General features: G+C 39.9%; 1 protein-coding gene and 1 long non-coding RNA gene across 2 annotated transcripts in view; both read left to right on the top strand.

Annotated features, from left to right (window-relative positions):
* LOC139732454 (general transcription factor 3C polypeptide 1-like) overlaps positions 1 to 14,316 on the top strand; it is a 49,736-nt gene that overhangs the window by 4,310 nt on the left and 31,110 nt on the right. The window contains exons 4-13 of the mRNA XM_071643317.1: positions 1,372 to 1,612; positions 2,290 to 2,454; positions 3,611 to 3,814; positions 4,967 to 5,081; positions 7,350 to 7,456; positions 8,126 to 8,244; positions 8,625 to 8,725; positions 9,096 to 9,227; positions 9,524 to 9,645; positions 10,554 to 10,618. Of these exons, the coding sequence (XP_071499418.1) occupies positions 1,372 to 1,612; positions 2,290 to 2,454; positions 3,611 to 3,814; positions 4,967 to 5,081; positions 7,350 to 7,456; positions 8,126 to 8,244; positions 8,625 to 8,725; positions 9,096 to 9,227; positions 9,524 to 9,645; positions 10,554 to 10,618 (1,371 nt within the window). The remainder of the gene's footprint in view (positions 1 to 1,371; positions 1,613 to 2,289; positions 2,455 to 3,610; positions 3,815 to 4,966; positions 5,082 to 7,349; positions 7,457 to 8,125; positions 8,245 to 8,624; positions 8,726 to 9,095; positions 9,228 to 9,523; positions 9,646 to 10,553; positions 10,619 to 14,316) is intronic.
* On the top strand, positions 12,978 to 14,018 carry LOC139732442 (uncharacterized). Its single transcript, XR_011711023.1, has 2 exons — positions 12,978 to 13,065; positions 13,881 to 14,018. It is a non-coding gene; the product is annotated as an uncharacterized lncRNA (long non-coding RNA).

The following is a 14,316-nucleotide window of genomic DNA, read 5'->3' as shown; positions in this document are numbered from 1 at the left end:
AATAGCACCTGACTTGCAAAATTTGTGAAAATAAAAAGCTTGCAAAATATCCAGCATATACAGTACCTGGCCGTGCCCTCCACCAGATTGCAAGTTCAGTTACCATGGTAATTATCCCTTATGTGGCCTAGTTCGTAAATAGGTCATCATAGAAGTAGTGAGGCTCTGCTATAGTTTAATACTGAACGCAATTTTTACTACTTGGAATGGGCCAAGTTAGCTCGAGCCAGGAGCTGGCCAAAAATGCATGAGCTACTGAAATGGGTAGTAAATTCCATTCCTTTCTAATCGTGTACTTTATCCACTCTTTGTCTTTATTTTTGTTTTTTTTTGTCCCCGCCGAACGAGTTCGAGCAGGGGACTATGAAACGGGCTCCGTACGTGTGTGTGTCCGTGTGTGTGTCCGTCCGTGTGTCCGTCCGTGTGTCCGTGTGTCTGTGTGTCCGTGTGTCCGTGTGTGATCAAAATCTTCAATTTGCTACTTCTCTGTCATTTATGAGCCAATTTTGATTCTGTTTGCTTTATATGATAGCACTATGTGGGAGCTTTGCAACTTCTACACAGAATTTCAGTTGTGACCTTTGACCTTGACCTTTGACCTATATTGTACATTTTGCTACAAAATGCTACTCCTTCGCCATTTCTAACCCGATTTCAATTCCGTTTGCTTTATGTGATGGCACTAGTTAAGGGCTTCAAAACTTCTACACAGAATTTTGACCTTTGACTTCTTTGACCTTTGACCTTGATTTTTTGACCTGTATTGTACATTTTGCTACAAAATGCTACTCCTTCGCCATTTCTAACCCGATTTCGATTCCGCTTGCGTTATGTGATGGCACTAGGTGAGGGCTTCAAAACTTCTACACAGAATTTTGACCTTTGACTTCTTTAACCTTTGACCTTGATTTTTGACCTATATTGTCCATTGGCTACAAAATACTACTCCTTCACCATTTCTAACCCGATTTTGATTCTGTTTGCTTTATGTGATGGCAATAGGTAAGGGCTTCAAAACTTCTTCACAGAATTTTGACCCTTGACTTCTATGACCTTTGACCTTGATTTTTGACCTGTATTGTACATTTTGCTACAAAATGCTACTCCTTCGCCATTTCTAACCCGATTTCGATTCCGTTTGTTTTATGTGATGGCAGCAGGTGAGGGCTTCAAAACTTCTACACAGAATTTTGACCTTTGATTTCTTTGACCTTTGACCTTGATTTTTGACCTGTATTGTACATTTTGCTACAAAATGCTACTTCCGGCGGGGACATATATTACGCACCGCGTAAATTCTACTTTTCCTTGTTTTTTTTAGGTTCGTGTTGATACACATGTAAAGCATTCTTTTTATTTCATGAGCTGCAGGTGGGGTGAGAGGTTAGTGCTGGTGGCCAGTCAGGAGAGACGTCTGAAGAGCCTCTTGTCCTCCATCAAGACCCCTGACCTGCCCCTGATCGCACCATTGTACTGCTGCCTGGAGCAGGCTGGGAGGGCGAGGCAAGCTGGTGTCACCCAAGTGGCTCTGGCCGCTCTGTTCAAGTGGGATCTCCGGACTGTCTTCCACTTCTGCAAAGTCCTGGCGAATCATGGTCTCGCGTTCAAAGAGGTAGTGTTGGCTCAGATGGTATGACTCTGGCTTTGTGGCTGGAGTGTAGTCTGGGAGACAAAGAAGTCAGTTTTAGAATGATTGAGATATCCACAAATAAAAAGGTTCCAATTAAAGGTGGAACCCACCTTCAATTATCAAAGACCACTCTTAACCACTCTTAAGACTTCCTCTACACTTGCATGATCTTTAACATTTCATATTAAAGTGGTTTCAAATTATATCCCAAAAAGTGAAAATCTGAATTGCCTAACTCCACCAAAGCTATACTATCCCATTGAGCTTCCTTAAACTTCATAAATGAACATTGGTATATGTTTCAAAAAGCAGAGAAAAAACAGAAGACCCAAACATACATTACCAGTGCTTACAGGAAACATAGCTTACACCACATAATTGCTGAGGTGTGACATGTCTAGATGGGGGAAAATAAGAGTGTTTGATATGAGATCACTGTTTATGAATTTATTTGGCATACACATTTTCTAAAGCAGTTGTTCTAAAGCTCATTTCTGTAGTGCTTGCACTGAATTAAGTTTGATTTTGCATTAATTTTTCCCTCCTGTTGTTACTAGTGTACAATTATTTTCCACTGCATGGCATCGCATTTTCTCCTGTATAAAAATATGTCGCTGGTACTTGCAAATTACACTGTAATTCATCTACGCATTCCCCAGAAATCGGTGACTGGAGTGACCATCTACCTGAGTCGATTCATTCCCGCTCCAAAGCATGTGATGTCCGAGGTGGGACAAATGATTGTCAGTTGTCTGGCAGATCAGCCGGACAGGATGATGCTTAGGAGCAAATTGTTTGACTCTCTTCAGACCAACCATGACAAGGTGAGAGAAAGATTAGTACAGTCACGCAGTACCCCACCCCCATACTTAGGCGGTCAACGGTACACATATGTGACCCACTCCAACAAAAGGATCTGAAAGTCGGGGGAGGCCAAATTCCTGAAAATGGCATGACATTATTTCCTTACTCTTCTGCTTTGATCTCATATATAACACAACTCATAAATGTACTCAGTTGTAGAGATATCGATGATTTTATGAGAACATGTCGAATGGTCTTGGAAATCAGCATTTCGAGAAAACCGCCTTCAAAGCTTTCTTTCCGGCACAATCGTGATCAAGAAGAGGCAAGACAATTTTAACCTCTTGAAAGTAGAGAGTATGCTCCTTGGAACCTCTGTGATGTTCATTCAAGCTATCATAGCGCCAGCGGTCTATGCACAACCAATCAATAACCAAGATGCCACGCAATGACTAATTAGATCACTCCCTCGTTGCTAGGGATGGAGTCTATCTGCAGCGCTAAGTCCAAATTTTCGGCCACGTTTCTGTTCCGTTGAAAGTAAAAAATCATGGCCCAGAAAAATGCTAATTTCTTGCCTTTCCTTTGATAATTTAGCTTCGATATTTTAGCAGATGATAAACAAAACATTACGCTACAAAATTTTGCCAAAAACAAAAATTCAATGGTTTTGACTGATTTTGATGATCTGACATCAAACTCAATTTTCTCGGCTCAGCCGTCAGCGACTTTTGGATCCTTTTGTTGTGGCGAGTCACATATGCTTGTTCCAAATTCTAAGAAAACGCCCCCTTTAAGGATGGAAAGTGTTAGGATTTCGACCCCTCTATCATAGGCTTTTGGAAGGGAAGCCAACAAAACTACCCCTTCTCTAGGTTTTTGGACGGGAAGGTAGCAAAGCAGCGTGACATATGTGCAGTGCATGTTGCAAAATATCCTTCAAAAAGAAGGCTGGCTGGGCATGCTTTGCAGTGTAATATGCACATCAGTATGAGCACATTCGAGAGATCTTGCAAACTCCAAGAATTCCCCCTACCGCTATATTGGAATCTGACAGGGGTTTGAAATTAATCCTATTCAAAACCGTTTTTAACATAAGAATTGCTGAGGTCAAACCGTGTTAGGGTGGAGACGCCTAATTTGTTTCATTTCTGTGCTCTCATACATATATGCCAGGTGACATCAAAGCGCTTCAAGAAGGGCCTCTCCGATGTGAAGGATGAAAATATTGTCGAGGCCTTCAAACTCCCTCTCCACGAAGTTCCGGCAGCACTTCGAGAAGACATGCCAGGATCCAGCATAGAAGGAGATGAGGAAGAGATGGAGGCTGTGGCCAAGGGGAAGACGGGCAGTAAAAAAGTTGACCGCGAGAGTGTCCAAGTGAGTCGCAATGATTCTCCTAGATGACCTTTCCTTGTGGATATTTGTTTCAGACATCAGCAAAACACTTGAACAGAATTATTTTTTTTTCTGTATTTCCATATAAGAGTGATATGAAGTGGCTCGTTCGATCAGACCCAGTGATAAGGTGAATATAGCTTGAACGTTCCACCTACCCACTAGTGAACAGAGAGGGGGCTCTTGTGGAATAACAGTCGCATGCTACCACTGAAATTGATTTTCACTTTTGATCTCAAAACACTAAAGGCCCTGTCACACCTTTGCAGGCAAGCTACTCGGGCTTGTTACGTGTAGGGATTTTCTAGCATACCGGACATTCCTGAGGGCAGAAAAGGATTTGAGCGAGTCAACGCGTGTGTCTTACTTGCTGGACGCGTTCTACTTAAACTATACTTGCGAGTATACTGTGTGACCTTTGTACCAGTCGCGTGGGGGCTGACAACTCAGTGAAGGAATTCCTCTAATGGAATTCCTGAAACCCCACAGAATTTCATTATCTTGGCTGCATACGGGACTGCGAAGTACCTGCGTGGGAGTTGCCTGGAAAATGCTGCCGCTAAGGGCCTCCTACTGGCGTTCTGCGTGGACCTCTACGGGCATTCCCGCGACTCACCCGGAAAAAGTTTTGGTCATGCTCAAAACTTGGCTGCGGTTAAATCGGACTTGCGTGAGCACCTCCGGGCAACTACGCGCTAGATACTGTCAGGTGCGGACCAACTGCGGAGAGCTCCGGGGAGTAAATTTGTTTCCCCGCAAGTCAAGCCGCAAAACTTCCCCCGTACGGTATGACAAGGCATGAATGAAAATTGCAAGCATTCTTGTTCGCCCACTGAAAATCTTCTACGTGCTGGAAACGATCTCCTTGCCACAAGCCCACGTAGCTTGCCCGGAATGGTGTGACACGGCCTTAACAAAGCAGCTCACCATCCTGGCAATTAACATCAGCCAGATGAGTTTCTTTGTAGACCCTTTCAATGTATAACAAGCAAAGTACATGGTGGAAAATGAGTCTTGAGCCCTTTTGAGAATTATTTTTGTTGTTGCTGTTGATTGAACAAAATAAGGAGGGTGTGGAGCTGTAAGCAGTGATAAGAGTGGACTACAAACTCATTAATTATTCAATCCCACCAGGTTACCCTCATCAAGCTGGTAGGACAGTGCAAGCAGGAAGACAGGAAGGAGGCGGATGAAGATGATGAGGACGAAGATGACGGTGGTGACATGGAAGACTTGCCCATCTCTGAAGGTAATCTTGGCTGATAAAACGAAAGATGCAGGGTACTCTTCCAGTTGAGAAGGATAGACAATGGAGCAGTTTGTGTGAATTGATGGAATGTAGCAATGTCTACATAGTAAAAAACATTGGCAAAGTTAAAGGAAAATCTGACAGTGAATTATAATTTTTTTTTTTGACTGTGGGGTGGGTTCAGGGAGGGGAACCTGTACAGGTGCTGGTCTGACTCCAGTGGCTGGTGTAATAATGATTTATAGAGGTAGTCTTACTGGGCTATTTACTAACAAGATTTTCATCAACACTGGATTATCAACATTTAAAGTATGCCCCGTTCCATGTGCATTGATAGAAATGTTACAGTAGGCATTTTCCATGAATGCTGGCTTTAAATGACGAATGAACCCATCTGCATGCAACTTCAGTGCTAATTGAGAGGAGAGGTTTGCAGAATGCCAAGTGAACCAGTTTAAGGTTAAGATCTCTGTCTCTACCAATATTTGCTTGATTTGCAACTGTTATTTCTTTCTAGTGGATATGGTAAAAAATTAAGGAGCTTCATTTTTTAAAAATAAGGAGTATATCAACTTTTGAAGTTGAATATTGTACATTTGCCACATTGAATATTCATTGTGACACAAGTTCTTCTTCAAGACTTCTCTTTGAGGATCAAACTTGAGGTTTTGTAAACTTTAGCCTGAAAAACATTCTTTTAAATTCATGAAATTTCATGAATTTGAATAATTATGCAGTACCCGCTGCATGCTATAAGGATTAGAACCCACACTTGCTGTTGGGCGAAAGCTCGATGGTCTAGTGGAGATGACGCCTGTCCGGTGATCAGGAGGTCGTAGGTTCGAATCCTGCTCGAGTATGTACGCCCATGATCTTTTTTTTTTTTTCATGGCCACTACGAAAACACTGACCAATTCAATGCTTAGGCCAAAAAAAAAAAAAATGTTGTATTGGCGTAACATGAGATTTTCAAATAGGGTCGGGCGGGCGGATTTTTTTTTTTTTTTTTTTTTTTTTTGGTACCTGTATTTTACATGTAAAACTCATATTTAACAAAACCCCATTCAATAGAGAGGGTCTGTTGCATCCAAAGTTTGTAATATCAGCGGTTTAAAAGCAATAAATATTAAAAGAGAATCATATTTTGGACATGGAAAAACACCCTGGCCCCCCACTCGAACCCATAGGAGACCGCATGCGTGTTCCCGTTTTCAACGTCTATCTGCGGAAGATTTGTCTCTAGAAATTTATGAAGGGGGGGGGGGGGGTGCTTTTTAGTCTTTTCCGTAGATAGGGGTGTCCATTGAAAATTCTTTCGTAGATGGGGGGGGGGGGGGGTCTGTTGAAAACTCTTTCGTAGATAGGGGATCAGAGCCCCCCCCCCCCCCAAAAAAAAAAAAAAAAAAAAAAAAAAAATTCGACTGATCTCCAGAAGATTTTCCCTAGAAATTTATGAAAAAGGGGGGGGGGGTTATTTTGTCAGTTTCTGTAGATAGGGGGGTCATTTTCTGAATGTTTTCCCTAGATGGGGGGGGGGGTCTTTTGAAAATAGGGAACAAGTATAGGTGTCCACCGAAAATAGGGGGATGGGGAGGGGGGTGAAATTCGCGAAGGCGGTTTTGGTTTAAGCCATGGGGTGGTTTAAATTTGAGATGCGTTCATTGGACCACTTTTGAAATATGCGCTAAATCAAGCGCGTATTTTCAAAGTGGTCCAATGAACTCGCCTCCAACTTAAACCACTCCATGGCTGAACCATGGTCTAAAATGAAAAGCACCTTCGAGAATTCCACCCAATGTTGTGACAGGCATTTGTTATTTCAGAGTTTTTTGAACGGACCTGTTTCCGCCTTCCTCACTTTAACAGCCGTCACGACATACCGGTCAGAATACGAACGAACAAATTCCTGGGCTAAATCACCCAGCGCCACAGACAAATCGATTCTCCGAACAATATTAAATAAAATCTTTGAACCGGACTTGCCGGTCGCCGACACGCTGTACTGCGCGGCCATTTTCCGACACCAGCTGTTGTTGTTGTTGTTTTTGATAATTCGCAAACCCGTATCGCGCCCTCTCTCGGTAAAGACGATGTATTTTTTTTTTGTTGAAAAGTTCAGGGTCGGGTTTTTTTTTAAGGGTCGGGCGGGTTACGCCAATACAACAATTTTTTTGGGGGGCCTTATTTACATTGATGTAGGGCAATTTGTCAATCAGTTGCAATGAAAACATTTGTTGCTATATATTTTTATTTTATTTTCTCCAACAGGAAATGAGTATCCCAATCAGCATATTAACATCCAACACCCAGACCAACAGCAGATCTATGATTTCATCGATAAACATCAGTTTGAGAGCCGAGGGAAAACAATGTTGGTGAGGATGAAGCACCTCTGGAAATCACCTTCACTTTATGTGTTGATACAGGGAATAATTTTCCTGGTATCGTATAGCAATTTGCTGTGCATTTTTACACCACTGCTACACAAGCTGACTTTTGTGTAGCAATTTTCTTCCATAGAATTGTACAGGATACCATTTGAAATATTGTTCATCAGCTGAAATTGCTAGATAAATTTGAGTTGGAAAATTATTCCCTGTGATATGAGACTAATTAATCTCTATGTGCCAACTTTTATCCACCGGTGTGTATTAGATGGAAGTCATATTCATATTCAGTGGGATTGAATAACATCAAAATAAACAAACAAATATGCATACATACATACAAACCAGACATCAAAAGTACTTGTAATTTTAGGTTAGCAAGGTTAAGAATATCTATGGAACCTGTCACATCTTGATTGTTGTCTTTAAAGGGTCTTTTAAATGCTTAATCAAAGAATTCCTCGAAAAGAGATAGTTCTAACAAGAAGAGTTAAGAACAATTTCTCGCATGATTAGTTGTAAACAGGCTTCACATATGTTCTATCTTAATATGTGTAAACTTCACCGAAGAAAATGTGAGACTCCAGTCCACTTCAAAGTTAGTTTTAACATTAATTATGTTGTAAAGCTTTCTTATATACTCTTTCCCTATCTTAGGGTCTATGTCGACACTTTGGGATGGCTAGGTATCGTGTTCGCCTGGTTATTAAGCGATTCGTCAGTGCTGGTCTACTGGTTCCACTGATGATAAACAGAGGTCGTCAAAGGGAGCAAAGGTTAGTGACTGAAGAAGAAATCCTTTTTGTGGTGAAAGTGAGTTACAGGAAAGGCTCCTACAAGGAAGTTTTGTCAGATGCATACTCAGTTGTAGAGAGTGCAGAACATTTGACGGGAAGGCTTGACGAATGTTTTAACGAAATCAGACTATTGTTCATAAGTTTATTTGAATACAGCATTATTATCAGATGGAAAAAGAGGTTTTTTTACCATGAAAAGATCATGTTGCATAAACTTTTATCATTCATTTACCAGAGGAGTTAGGAATTGGGTGCTTTGATGATGAAAATATGTGATCAAATGGAGAGAGAGGTGCCAGTGGGAAGCTAAGATCCTTAATGCTACGCTGACAACCAATGTTGTCTATCCTGCTATACAGGTATTTCAGCACAAGGGGTCTTGAGAGCGAGACTGTGCCACACGACCTGCGGACTTTCTACAACAAGACAAAGGGCAAGAATTCATCTTTCGTTGATGATGGTGAGGTCTGACGCAGTACCAGCACTTTCATTCATTATCATCCTCTGAACTTGCTATATCCTCTACTCTAGTATGTTTAAGGGAACATGGCTCTGTTGTGGTCACCAGAATATATTTTACACTCTATTTTTTTTCATATGTACATAACATATTGCAAAGTCATTTGAAGTTAATTTATTCTATTCCACAATTGGTGATAGGAAAGAGAGGCAGATAATATAGCCCTTTTGTCCCATATATGTGCAGTTTAAAAGTAAAATTTCCCTGAAGTAGGACAAAGGATTATAGACATTACCAACTGGTACATTTGATATGGCATTAATTTATTTTATTCTTTTTTTGTTGTTGTTTCGACTGTCATTGACTTGAGATGGAGCAGAGAAGCAGAGTCCACCAAAAATGGAAGGTACTTTGGAGGATGCTGGAACATCCACATCTGGATCGTTATCGGAGGTTGCCATTGCAGCAGGAGAGGAGAACCAAAGTCAAACCACACTAGCAGGTGGGAATTGTTTTGCCACTAACAAGATGTCGGTCTTAAAGGCATAATTTACCATTTGCAGATGAAACAAAAACCCAGCTTAGTGCTTCAAAATAGTTCTAAAGTGTGAGTTTAGGAAAGAAACAACCAGTGTAAAGTTTTGAATCAGTATAATCAATGTTAAAGCATTGTTAACCCGTTGAGGACGAGTCCCGAGTATACTCGGGCAGGTGTCTACGGGAAATGCGTGTTGTAGTAAAATCAAACCGTCCTCAACGGGTTAAGGTAAACACAGTTGTTCTCTTTATTGCATGCAGGCCCAGAGATCAAATCTCCTGCCAAAGGTGCCACGCGGACTCTGATGTCTGTCAAGCGGCAGGAGATGATCCTGAAATACATTGCCAAAGTCAAAGTGACGGAGATGTTTGAAGTCTTCAAGGTGGGCCGATTTCTGCATGCTGTTTGATTTATAGTCTTTTGTACCACATCACATACAATCATTTGCATTCAATTTGGACAGCAGTTGTGATCTTAAAAATACAGAGGGTGAAATCGTCATCATCATCATCATCATCATCATCTTCATCATCATCATCATGATATTACCCCTTTTTTCCCGGGCCTATCCCCAATGGCGGGGTTGGCCCGGAATTATCTCACAGCAATAGCTGTTTATGGGACCTCCATAAAGTTTCTATTTCTGTCATCCTGATATTCCCCTTTAAACCCTGGTCATTTGCTGCTTGCAGGTTCTACACGTCTATTGATGTTATGTTTAAAATACCTTTCTGTACCACGCTAGATTTTACTAACCTCACGGTTTGAGCAAATGTCAAAACTTTGTAACTGCCTATATTATGTTTTTCTTTTCGTTTTAGTTGTCCGTATAGTAGTTTTGAAAAGACATGTCCATATGCAACACCTTCTAACCACCTCTCCCGATTATGGTTGTGGGGCATCCTCCTTTTTTAAGCCAACCCTTCCAAGCTCTTCCTTTAGCTGTTTCTGCCACATCTTCAGTGGTCTCCCTCGTTTGCATGGCTCATCAATCTAAACTCTAGCACTTTTCCTCAGGACATCATCCTCTGGGCGCTCCATCGATACTCCACAATTAGTCACGATTTCCTACGCTACATTATTTTTCCACTGCATTAATGTTCTCATTCTATCACTTCCCTTGCATGTTCAGCTTTCTAGTATTAACTTCAGTGACTTTAATAATGCATTGAGAGAAAGTAGAGTGTTGAATCTTTGAAAACTGGTAGGCAGGCTGTTAAAGTAGTCTTGTGAAAGGTTCTCAAAGAGTTGCATGACTGTTTGCATTCTTGTGTTCATCCCTTCTCGCAGCACATCAGAGACAGGGAAGCAGCAGAGAAACTAACAAGCACCTGTTGCAGAAAGACAGTCTTCAGGTGAGTTTATGGGACCTCCATAAGGTTTCCATGTCTGTCATCCTGATATTCCCCTTTAAACCCTGGTCATTTGCTTCTTGGAGGTACTATACGTCTATTGATGTTATGTTTAAAATACCTTTCTGTACCACGTTAGATTTTACTAACCTCACTGTGTGAGCAAATGTCAAAACTTATGTAACTGCCTATATTATGTTTTACTTTTCGCTTTAGTTGTCCATATAATAGTTTTGAAGAAGGCATGTCCATATGCAATCTGTCTAGCTGTATTGTATTGACCAGGGGGTGTAATTTTATGAATTATTCATTTGCATTGTGTGAACTCAGGTCCCTATAAAATTTCAAAGGTTGCCTGTGATCTGTTGAAGATAATTTGGGAATATGTTGAAATCAGCATACTCTCCCTTTAAGCAATGAAATGTGTAATAATTTTATTACAGCAACAGTTCTTCATATTGACAGAATTATGTCTCCCAAATTATATTTTGTCTCTGGTTATTTCAATGCAATGTGGAAATTTACAACATTAGAATGATAAAACAAGGATTTTAAATGCTTTCAATGTCTTACCATTGACGTGACATGAAATTGTGAGATAAAGACCTTAGATTTGACATTGACTCCTCTTTAATATCATTGTGACATATGGAATCTGAAGAAGTATATAAAAGATAAAAGGGCAAAATTGCAAGTGTTTGAAACTGATAGCATCTACATTGTGTACACCTATATCAAAGATTTGTTTGAAATACTGTAAATCCAGACATTTTCATATGCATGAAACTTTTGTGAATTTCACAAGAGCCAAGATTCTTGAAAGTATATGCATATGCACACCAAAGTGTTTGTTTACACAATGCATTGAATGCCAATGGCGATTCCCAAAACTTAAAGGACAAGTTCACCTTCATAAACATAAGGATTGAGAGAATGTAGCAATATTAGTAGAACACATCATTGAAAGTTTGAGGAAAATCAGACAATCCGTTCAAAAGTTATGAATTTTTGAAGTTTTTGTGCAGTAACCGCTGGATGAGAAGACTACTCCAGTGTATGAATAACTTAGATGTCACATGCGTACAACAATATAAGGAAAATATAAAGAGAATTTCACAAAATGCCATCTTTTGAAAAAAGTACACATTCCCCTGACTCGTTACCGACAAATGTTATGGGTAATATTATTCCCCCTGCCTTTAGAAAGAGGCAAGTCAAGAGCTCTTTTATTATGCGAAAAAAAGTGAAAATATGTTGAATTTTCTTTTACATTTTCTTTATACTGTTGTACGCATATGACTCACAAGCTGTAGTAGTCTCCTCATCCAGCGGTTCCAACACAACAATTTTAAAAATTCATAACTTTTGCATCGATTGTCCAATTTTCCTCAAACTTTCACTGATGTGTTCTACTAATATTGTTGCATTCTCTCAATCCTTATGTTTTTGAAGGTGAACTTGTCCTTTAAATGCCGCAAATGTTTCTTGTCTTACGGTGAAGTTCACAGCTTTAGGCTTCCCAAACATACGTGTACAGTTTGTTCCCCTAAAATATTACAGTTGGATTTACACATGGATAACTTTCAATTCGATTTAACTGTTTGAATGTGTATTTTAGGGTCTGAAAATATAACATCACACCAATATTTTGCAGAAAACCCAATTTAATTTGGTTACATTGTAAGTGGCCACAGAGAAACGTGGATCGTGGATCATTGTAAAGCATGTTGCTGGTCTGTTTCTTTCAAGTTTACCACTTTGATGCTCTTGGAACTGCATATTAATGTGTGAACACATCGGATAGAACTTGGAGGGAAGGGATTCCTGAAATGCTATTACAAAGATCCTCCTTTCTCTTTGACCACTGAAGCAAAGTGGATGGAGTTTTCGGTAAAATGCGAGGAATAATTTATAGTTTCATACCCTGAAATTGCATTTGGATTGATTCTTTATTTTTGAAGCTATCTTTGCGGAGGGCCCCTCTGTGATTTTTTTTTGGACATATGGTATTATGGCCCAGAGGAGAGAATGGTAGTAATTGCAAGGGTTATCACATGTGTCCGCCATCCTTCAGTGACACCAAATCAAAAAAAACTGTATCAACACCAACTTTGAGGAAACAGCAAGAGCCACCTTTATTTCTTGCTTTCAAGTGCTATGTCTGCTCTAGAAAGTCTAACAGTTTCCACCACATGGGCTCCCTCAGTGAAACATGCATTTTACATTAACTTGCCAAAATTTATCCATATACACATGACAGAGTGAGTCAAATTTCTCTCATTGTGCTGTAAATATGCTTCTAATGTTTCTATCTACCATTCTAGTTGACTCTACTCTGAATCTTTTTTCTTACCCATTGAAACAGGCTTCTCAGCCACCTACATGAAGAAAAGAAGCTAAAGTTCTTTGTAAAGAAGGTGCCAAGCACAAATGAAAGAGGAACAGTCACGGTGAGTTTGCAGAATTCTACACAATATAACTCAAAGATTTTATCATTAGAGCCTTTGCATGGTCTTCTAAGTAATATTATAGGCTTATGTGGAAATTGTTTGTAGTATTATAGGTGCTTGATCATTTGGGGTTTACATTCTTGCTTGTGAATAGTTGGTCAGTTTTGCTGTTGTTATAGTAGCTGTAAACAAAATGTGTATGGACACACAAGGGATAAGTAATGCTAAGACTGAAACCCATAGTGCCTTAGTAATGTACGTGTACTTCTCCCTAAAATTCATTTTTTGCCTTTTACTTCTACATTCCATCCTTCAAATGATTTGTTTTCCCGTAATTCTCAAGAGTGATTTATAAGATTAACAGAAGCATTACAGTGGAGGGCTGTACAATATGCCATTTCTGTTCAAAAAGTATAATTATGAATGAGTTTTGGTTATGCATACTGCAACATCTGCAGAACATGTATTGTACAGTACATTTCATTTTTTCTTTTTCATCCTTCTCCCTTAAAGTGCCAAGAGACACTATGGTAGTGATATGGGCTACTGTACGAGCTGAAATTTTTGCGTACAAACATTTTTGTGAATTGCTACTTGGAGGGCATGTTCGCATGTTGTTAATTTCGAGGATGTGAGGGTCTAACTGAACTTAGTTATTCGCGTGTTGTTATTTTCAGGTGTTGTTATTTTCACACTTCAAAGGTGATTCGGGAAATTCGTGAAAATAAAACCACCGCGAAAATTTCAGCTCATACAGTTTATAAGCACTGCATTTTATAACCTCCCCCCCTTTCTTTCACTTGCTGATATTTTAGTTGAAGATCGTAGCGGCTGCCGACGTGGCTGATGATGATCCCCTTATTGAGACAACAGTGCACAATGCCCTCGTGAGGCCAATCTTCAACATCAAGACAGAGGGACCAACCATGCCTCGTCGGCCCAAGCCAAAGGTGGATGGGTCATTTGTTCATTTGTTGTACATCTTGCAAAAATTGTACAGAAACGTAAACTTGGGCTTGATATGTCCTTTTTTTCATATTTTCATATCGGAGAACAAGTACAAACAGAATTTGAAATTTTGTTTGGGAAAGTAGTGATCAAAATCCTGTGTAAAAGTACTATAAAAGTGGGCAATTTTGTGTCAGTAATATTTTCGCTCTTGGCAGGTATGATGAATTTCGGGTGATTTACATTCTGCGGAATCAAAACATGAGATAGTGTTACATATAAGAAGCAAAAATATTTGCATGC

Source organism: Diadema antillarum, unplaced genomic scaffold (assembly GCF_040938485.1).
Source record: "Diadema antillarum isolate AM-2024a unplaced genomic scaffold, OU_Dant_1.0 seq00000423_RagTag, whole genome shotgun sequence".
NCBI lineage: Eukaryota > Metazoa > Echinodermata > Echinoidea > Diadematoida > Diadematidae > Diadema > Diadema antillarum.
Note: the sequence above shows the minus strand (reverse complement) of the source record. Positions and strands in the feature narration are given on the sequence as shown.